Source organism: Hakea prostrata, chromosome 1, assembly GCF_041222555.1.
Source record: "Hakea prostrata isolate BN-2017 chromosome 1, UWA_Hpros_2, whole genome shotgun sequence".
NCBI classification, from domain to species: domain Eukaryota; kingdom Viridiplantae; phylum Streptophyta; class Magnoliopsida; order Proteales; family Proteaceae; genus Hakea; species Hakea prostrata.
In genome coordinates this window covers 24,761,875-24,770,893 of record NC_142600.1, presented here as the reverse complement: position 1 = coordinate 24,770,893, position 9,019 = coordinate 24,761,875, and the positions used below count along the sequence as shown (strand labels likewise).

The 9,019-nt window shown below is 37.5% G+C and overlaps 1 protein-coding gene across 1 annotated transcript; it reads left to right on the top strand.

Moving 5' to 3' along the window:
* The first annotated feature begins 690 nt into the window (after positions 1-690).
* Positions 691-2,518, top strand: LOC149028433 (CBL-interacting serine/threonine-protein kinase 7-like). Its single transcript, XM_089148489.1, has one exon. The coding sequence runs from the start codon at positions 795-797 to the stop codon at positions 2,085-2,087; it is 1,293 nt and encodes a 430-aa protein (XP_089004615.1). The 5' UTR covers positions 691-794; the 3' UTR covers positions 2,088-2,518.
* Positions 2,519-9,019: the final 6,501 nt, after the last annotated feature.

Below are 9,019 nucleotides of genomic sequence, written 5' to 3'. Positions count from 1 at the left end.
CCTTTTTGAGATATCTTAAGGTTTTAATTCAATATGGACATGATTAATCAAAGCATATCACAAGTTGAAGCTCTCAAATCAAATTTAATATGATAATTTAAAAAGTTATTTTATTTTGTCATGCGTAATTTTACCACATATCATTGCAGTTATGACATTCGCAAACTATCGGCTAATCTTCTAGAGTTTTTTTTTTTTTTTTTTTTTTTCTTCTTCAAATTTAAGGTTTAGCATGTTCATCACACAACAATTTGAATGACTCTTTTTGATAGCGTCATCCTTTAAATTTAAGGTTTAGTATATTCATCACACAATAATTTGAATGACTTTTTTTTATAGTGTCATTATGTATGTCACTTTATTTTGGGCAAAATCTGTATTATTATTTTTTTTCAATGAAAAATAAATTCTTCAAGAGATACCAAACACACATGGAAAAATTGTCAAAATCATACCAAAAAGACTCTAAATGTGTTGACAATTTCTCTTTTCCTTTTCTTTCTAGAGAATTATCAGAAACCGTCCAACTAACTGAACTGACGTCAGTAGGTTTGACCAAACACAAATCAGACACAAATCAGAGTTAATCCAAAACAACAAAGCAGTGACACACCATCCAGTCATCACTTCTTTCTTGGAAATTCTATAAGAACCCAATGAAACGTTCAGGAAAAACCTCCTTCGCAAAGCGTTTCACAACCCATTACAGGTTTTGAGTCCTTGGGTTTGTCTCTTGGGTCGGTTGCTTTTGGGCAGCTTCTGCGCTCCTTCTCGCAACCGTCTCCCGAGTGACAATGCATTCCCTGGCGGACCAAACCACCACCACCACCAAGAGCTCCAATGTGTTGTTAGGTAAGTATCGCCTGGGCCGCCTGCTCGGCCGTGGTAGCTTTGCAAAGGTCTACATTGCACGTTCTGTCGCCGATGGTTCTGAGTTAGCCGTGAAGGTAATGGACAAGAACAAGATCCTAAACGCTACCATGGAACCACGGGTAATTGGTGAAATCTCTGTTATGCGTCGGCTAAAACACCCAAACATTATCAGAATCCATGAAGTCATGGCTACAAAATCCAAAATCTACTTGGCCATGGAATACGCCAGAGGCGGCGAATTACTCTCCATGATTTCCAAGCACAAACGGTTACCCGAAACCGTCGCACGTTTCTACTTTCAGCAGCTGGTCTCAGCCCTTCACTTCTGTCACAGCCACGGCGTCGCCCACAGAGACCTCAAGCTTGAAAATCTCCTCCTCGACGAATACGGAAACCTCAAGATCTCCGATTTCGGACTCTCTGCTCTTCCTGAACAACTGAAAGATGGGCTCCTCCACACGGCCTGCGGAACGCCGGCTTATACAGCCCCCGAGGTCTTCGCCCGGAAAGGCTACGACGGTGCCAAAACCGACGCTTGGTCATGCGGCGTCATCCTCTTCGCCTTCCTCGCCGGCGTTCTCCCTTTCGACGATTCCAATATCGCCGTTATGTTTCGGCGGATTCATCGCCGGGATTTCCAATTCCCAGCGTGGTTCTCTAAGCCTGTGAAATGCTTAATCTCTCGGCTACTGGACCCAAATCCTGAAACCCGTATCAGCATCGAAGATGTCATGAATGTGGGTTGGTTCAAGAAATCTTTGCCGGAAAAGGGTCTGAATCCCAGTCAACAGCAGATGCAAACCCTTTTCAGTTTGCAGCTAACAACATCGCCGGATAAGGGTGGGATGAGTGCCTTCGATATCATATCCTTGTCGTCGGGATTGGATTTGTCAGGTTTGTTCGAAGGAAAGAGGAAGTGGGCAAAGAGATTCACGTCGATGATAGCATCTCCAGAGAGGATAGCACAGAAAGTAACCGAGGTTGGGGAGAAATTAGGATACACAGTAGAGAGAAGGAAGAAAAGTGTGATAGGGTTGGGGAAGGAGAGAATGGGTTTGCTGATAGAAGTGCTGGAGGTGGCACCTTCAACGTTCATGGTACAAGTGAGAGTTGGGAATGGAGAAGGAGGGATGGAATTGGTGGAGTTGCAGTGGAGAGAGCTGAAAGCGGAGCTTGAAGACATGGTCCTTGCTTGGCACAATGATTGTGTCTGAGAGCTCGCGCTGATCCCCCGTCTTTGGACGGTTTTTCCTCGAACCACTGTGCACCAACAGGGCATGCAGGGCTATTAGCTGTGTGTTCAATTCGCCATTAAGAATTTGTATGGGCTTGCCGGCTTGGGTAGGCCTGTGCTCTTTTTAACTTCTTAGTGTTCAGTTCTTAAGAATGCCAAACAATGCCTTCCTGATGCAGTTATCCAGCGTTCAAGAGGGTTTGATTCGTTGTAAAAATGAGGATTAGGAAACTCATTAAGGAGATTATTGATTTAAAATTGTAAGATTTGTGTATTTTTTGGGTTACCAAAAAAATTTACTATTGTATATAACATATTAAAATAACGGACCACTTGTCCAATCAAATAGAGGATGAGAGGAGCTCTCCTTTGTTTGTTTTTTTGAGTAATTTTTTTGGTCTATGTCATTTTTAGTTCAAAAAAACATAAACTTTGCATTTGCCTTTCGGTACTATAGAAAAAGTCAATTTAAGGACAAATTGTCATTTCTATGACCGAATTTGTCCTTTTTTTTTTTAATTTAATTTTTTTATTTTTATATTTTAAGGGATTAAAGTTTATTAATTTATAAAATCAGACCCTCCTTCATTACTGATTCCCAAATCCCTAGTTCTACCCAGATTCTAAATCCTTAGTCTCTGATGAGTTCTTCATCTTGGAGAAAGTCGGTATCATATTCTTGAGGAACTATGCGAATTCGAGATGGTAGAGGGGAAGCTTTGGAGAGTCTTTGGAGACTACAAAGAATGCTTCGACAGATTGATTGTGGAGCGGTGGAGGTCAGCCCTGACGGCAGCTGCTCAATTCTCCAGATCCGGATGAAGATTAGCAGATTTTGGGTAATACTTACTTCCTCACCCTGGGCTTCTCTCTCTTTCTCTCTCTTAATAAGAAACTCAATTCAAGTAGATTTAGCAGAGTTTGTAATTGAGTGGGGAGCTTATGGGGATTTTTTTTTGCTTAAGTTATTAATTAGTGGGTTTAATGAGCTTCTGGGAGGCAATTAAGAAGTAGATCCAATAGGTGTATCAGTTTGGAATATTATTCACAACCATGAGCATGAGAAGCTCATAAGCCCCTCGAATTTGGATTGGAGATTCGCTGTTTTCCGTCAAACTTGTGAAGTTATGATAAAAACCTCAACTGATCCAACTACTTTTGAAAGATTAGAGGGACCTTTGCATCAGTTGAAGAACTCAAAGACATGGTTGCGAACTAAAAGCTGGAAGAGGTCTTTCAAGGGATGCGAACCCTAGTAGGAGATTACATTTCACCCATTAATTTTCATTTCCTAATCTTCAACTAGGATTTGGAAAATAAAGATTTAAAATTAGTAAAACTAGGGATTTGAGAATCGGATAAAGAAGGAGGTTTGATTTTGTAAATTTATAAACTTTAACCCCTTAAAATGATCACACGACAATCACCTTAGTCTTCCCCATCACTTAGCTACACCATCGTATTCACCATAAATTGCATTTATTTTCTTCAAATTTTATGTTTTTAAAAAAATTAAATTTATGAAAAACAACTGAATTTCATATGAGATTACCTCTTATCAGAACAACCCATAGAGAACGGAAAATAACTCCACGCCACATAATGGGTATTATCATCTATAAAAGTTCCCTGTCCTCACCGGATCACTCGACGATGAATGATACGTGGCTCACCTCTTAACTCTTACCTACAAACTCCATAATAACCCAATCAAGCATTCAGGAATAACCTCCTTGACTAAGTGAGAGAAGCCCTTCATTAGAGAATTCCCAAATGCCAATGCAGTCACCGACACATCCAACCACCGCCACCAGCTCTGATGTCTTGCTAGGTAAGTACTTCTTGGGCTGCCTTCTCAGCTGTGGTTGCTTTGTGAAGGTCTATTATGCTCGTTCCATCACTGATGGATCTGCTTTAGCCGTGAAGGTAATGGTCAAGAACAAGATCCTCAATGCGCCACCAAGGAACCGCCAATAACTAGTGAAATCTCAGTCATGCATCGACTTCAACACCCAAGCATTATCAGAATCATGAAGTTATGGCCACAAAATCCAAAATCTACTGGGCAATAGAATATGTCGGAGGTTGCCAGTTGCTCTCCAAGATTTCTCTGCAAAAATGCTTCTCCGAAATCTGAATCCATCCCTTGCTTCTACTTCCAAAAGCTTTTCATGACCCTTCATTTGTTTATATTATAAAGAAAAAATTACACGGCACCCATTATTTTTTTGATGAAACTAGTGATCATTCACTATTATCTCTAAAATTACATGGCATCCACATGCATACAAGTTACCCACAATTAAATTTTGCTGTTAAATGGGGGTGAAATTATTTGAATTCCCTTATCCTTATTTAAGTCATTTATAATTTAAATTTCAAATTACCCAAATGCCCTTTGGGCAAAAAAATGACAATAATGCCCCCATTTTAATGCTCTCCCATACCAGACCCTTAGTTTGGTGAAGGGATTCTCTCTTCACCCATCTTCTACCTATGCCCCCACACCCTCCCTCTGCTGGTGACCACCCCACCCCCATCCTTTTGTTTTGAACTCTGCAGTTACCTCTCTCCGCTCCTATGTTGATGGTAGCCACTTCCCTCTCTTTCTTCCTCTCCGATAGTGACAAAGAGAGAAAGTGATGGAGCATTGAAATAACAACACCTCCATCTGTAATCTCCAGCAACTCCAGTGATTTCAGGTCTAGATGAGCCGTTCTTCCTTGAAGACCCAATAGGAACATTTGGGTGGGAACCATGAGAGAGCTGATTAGGGTTTCAAAGTACATTTGGGTTTGAAGTTGTTGAGATTTCATTTAGATTTTCACTGGCTTTCGCAGTGAAAACTCCAAGATTCAAAAACTGAAAACTTCTTGAGTGAAATGAACCGTTGGCGACAAACAACCTCTGCTCCTACTACCATCTTGAATCCAATATCATCACAAGCAACAACTTATGGAAGAAAAAAAGGTTCTTCGAAGCCCTCATAGAGAAGAAATCTCAATAGATTTAAGATTCATAGCCTTAATTTGCAGAATGAGTAGGTCTCCAAATCATTTTATTTGATGAACAACAAACTTAGTCCTTCAATAAGTTAGGGGGAAAATGGTCTGGCTTTTTCGATGCACTTTTTATGGGAGTATACTAGTCTTTACAATACAACAAATTTTTATTTTAAATTTTCATATCATTTAGTTGCTCCCGTTCAAGCTGATCATCCATCCTACAATGGTTGCCTCCATCGACATCTTTTACGATCATGCAAATCAGGTTTTGATACATCTTGTTGGGAAAAATACCAATACCTAGTTCACTTTTTCCACCTGTATAAAAGATCGACAAAGAGAAATGAAGTACAAAAACATACTCATGAATAATGCCTCTATGTGGGGTCCTACTTGTGTTTTACATGAAATTACAAAAGATAATGATCATTGTTTGAAAAATAAAATAAACCGCAAGCGCATGGTATCGTGTAGTTAATAGGTTGATCTCAAGGAGATATACCACTTTAGAATTTAACCTCTTAATGATAATGCAAGAGTGCAATGATTCAAATTTGTTAACTAATTAATTAAACTAAATGAGCAGTCCTATCCATACATCTAATGCGATCAAATTGAGACTAAAGATAATACAAATATAACCAACACAAATAAAAGGCAAAATAATAATAATAATAATAATAATAATAATAATAATAATAATAATAATAATAATAATAATAATAATAATAATAATAATAATAATAATAATAATAATAATAAATGCAAAAAAGAAATAACAAAGCAATAAAAGGAAAATGGAAACCTTAACCAAAGAAAAGCACGACTGTAGGTATCTCTGATCAATGACCCAAGGGGAACGAAGAACAATAAATAAACGCGAGAAAAATAAATTGCAAAAAATAAATAACAAAGCAATAAAATGAAAAGGAAAACTTTAACCAAAGAGAGGCATGATTGTATGCTTATTTGATCAAGGACCTAGGGGGAAGGGAGAAACAATAAATAAATGCTGAAAGTAAATCCTAAAAGAATATGGAGGGTAGATAGAAGTAGGAATGGAGGAGGGGGGGGGGGGGAAGATTATTGAAGAATGTTACTTATTTGCATCTTTGAACTTTAAATAATAAAAAAGACTTGAATAAACGATTCGAATCTCAACCAACCCTAACAACCATATCTAGAATAATCTAGATTTGCAATTGCTAGACTCAGAGAAAAACGAATCTTGAAACTTGAAACTTGAACTTGAAATTGCATTACATAGAAAAATTAAACCTAAACATTCAATCTAGAAATTAAAATCTCACAAAAGCAATCAAAGAAAACTAGAGAAAACCTTAATAAACTAAAGAGAAAAGAAAGTGTGCTTCTCCTAAGCTCTTTAAAAACGCTCTCCCTTGCTGGAGTATGCTCTCCTTTTATAGAGTTTACATGGGATATATATGACTCTTGACAGAGTTTGAATCAAACTCAAAGTTCCTATCTGACTCAACTAAGGAACGCTTTGACGTACTAATTGGATTGACTTAGAGAGTTCAAATGCACAATTCCACCGTTGGATTTGAAGATCAAGAAGTCATGAAGCTCTTCTCCAAAAATCAGCTTGATTGGATACCGGATGACCATTCGATGAAGGGCTTGATCGAAACTGGATAGAGACACTCAAAAACGGGATTTTTCCCTCTTCTTTCTCTGAATAGGATTCTTTTTCCTCTTTGTCATTTTTTGATCAAGTCCCAAATAGGAAATAAAATATTGCAGCATGAAAGGACTATTTTTCTCCATGTTCTTCTTTATTTCTAAAATATTTTGGAGTTGGCCTAAAATCACATCTCTAGCCCATCCTGCTCCAGATCAGGCCCATTTTTGCACTTGAGAATTTGAACGGACCTCTTAATGTGTGAAATTGCATGTTTCATACCCAAAATTTTAAATATTCGTTCAAGTCCTAAAAATTTATAAAATCTGCAAAAACAACATAAAATCCAAGGTATTTCTACTTTAAATGAGTAAAATGCATACTTTATGCCCTAAGATTTCCACACATAAATGTGTACATCAACCACAGAAGACATAAGCACAAAATCTATGTGGTTCGAATAAGTCTATATCCACAGGCGTAATGGGACTTCTTCACTATAAGAATGGAGACAAATAACTAGTATAGTGCTTGGATTATAGCCAAATCCAATCTTAATACTCCTATACATGCTCTTTGAACTCACGCTCTCAACCATGTGAAGAGATTACAACACATCCCACTACTCCAACTTTAAACACCCTCACTTCTCTACCTATCTCATACATCTTGTTGTGAGTTTCTCTCACTTCTTATGGTGTGTAGCAAGCAACCCCTCCCCGAAACCCTATTTATGGGGAAAAGGGGGGGGGGGGGGGGTTGAGAGTTAAATCACTCTCACATTAATTGGGGGAATGGTAGTTGAGAGTTGGGAAAAACTCTCATTTATTTTGGGGTGGTTGAGGGATTGACAATGAATCTCTCACTTTATTTTGTCAATTTTTGAGGATACTAATCAACCTCCCTCCGTAATGAGGAGGACCCACAGATTGTTCGAAGGAAAGAGAAAGTGGGCGAAGAGATTCACGTCGATGATTGCATCTCTGAAGAGGATAGCTTAGAGAGAAACCGAGGCTGGGGAGAAATTAGGATACATGCGGTAAAGAGAAGGAAGAAAAAAGAGAATGGGTTGGGGAAGGAGAGAATGGATTTGTTGATAAGAGTTGTTGCAGGTGGCGCCTTCAACGTTTATGGTAGAAGTGAGAGTTGGAAATGGGGAAGAAGGGACAGAATCAGTGGAGTTGCAGTGGGAAGAGTTGAAGTTGGAGCTTGAAGATATAGTTCTTGCATGGCATAACGATTGTTTCTGAAGAGAATCCAAACTTATCCACTGTCTTTGCACGGTTTTTCCTCGATCCACTGCATTATTGCAACAAGTGATCAGGGCTATCGGCCAAATCTTCTATTGGGTATTTGGTGGCGACCAAGTTTTGATGTTGGGTACAGGAAGCTAGTATTATGCTCTTCTTCCCTCTTACTAATACAGGCTTTAGATCTCACAGTTGCTACATAATCCGAGTTCAGGTCGGTTTTAATCAAATCATTGTATAAATTGAGAACTAGCAGACTAATCACTTACTATTTGTAAATATTTTCAAGATCCACTACTTCTGTTCTTTACAAGAGTTCAGATGACGATGACATCAGTCGAAATTTAATGGATTTCAGAAGGGATAAAAAATAATAATAATTACAAAGGAAAACAATAAGTAAATAATTCTTTGAAATATTTGAGCAATATATATTGGAGCAACTTAACAACAGTGATCATATTTTAGATCTGTTGAACCCTGTTCCTCACTCTCACAAAAAAGAGTTGGCACCATGTCTTAGTTTTATAATCAGTTGGTATCTTTTAATTTTTTTTTAATATTTGTTTGTTTATGGAAAATTAAAATTTTTAATATATAAAATCTATATCTAAGAAAGGATGTAAACTAGATAAACATGGAATATATCTTATCACATCTATGTCATAATAGGAGAGCATTGATTCACAAATATTTCTTATCACATATATTTTGTAATAGGAGATCACATGTAATTTTTGTTTTGACAAAAAAGAAAAGGGGTTCTCTGTCACATAAATAATCTATATATTAAATCTGGTTGGATTCTAATAAGAGAGTTCATCATTACAAAAGATAAGGTCGGTTTCAAAAATAAAAATTTGTGGGTTTGATTATGTCCGATAGTATATTATATAATACCTCCATTCCCAATATATAAAAATTGTTGATTCCAAAAAAAAGAAAAGGTCAATTTTTGTTGGATCATAGTTAGATTTGAAGCCTTCATCATAAAATAAAATGGTTTTTTTTTTGT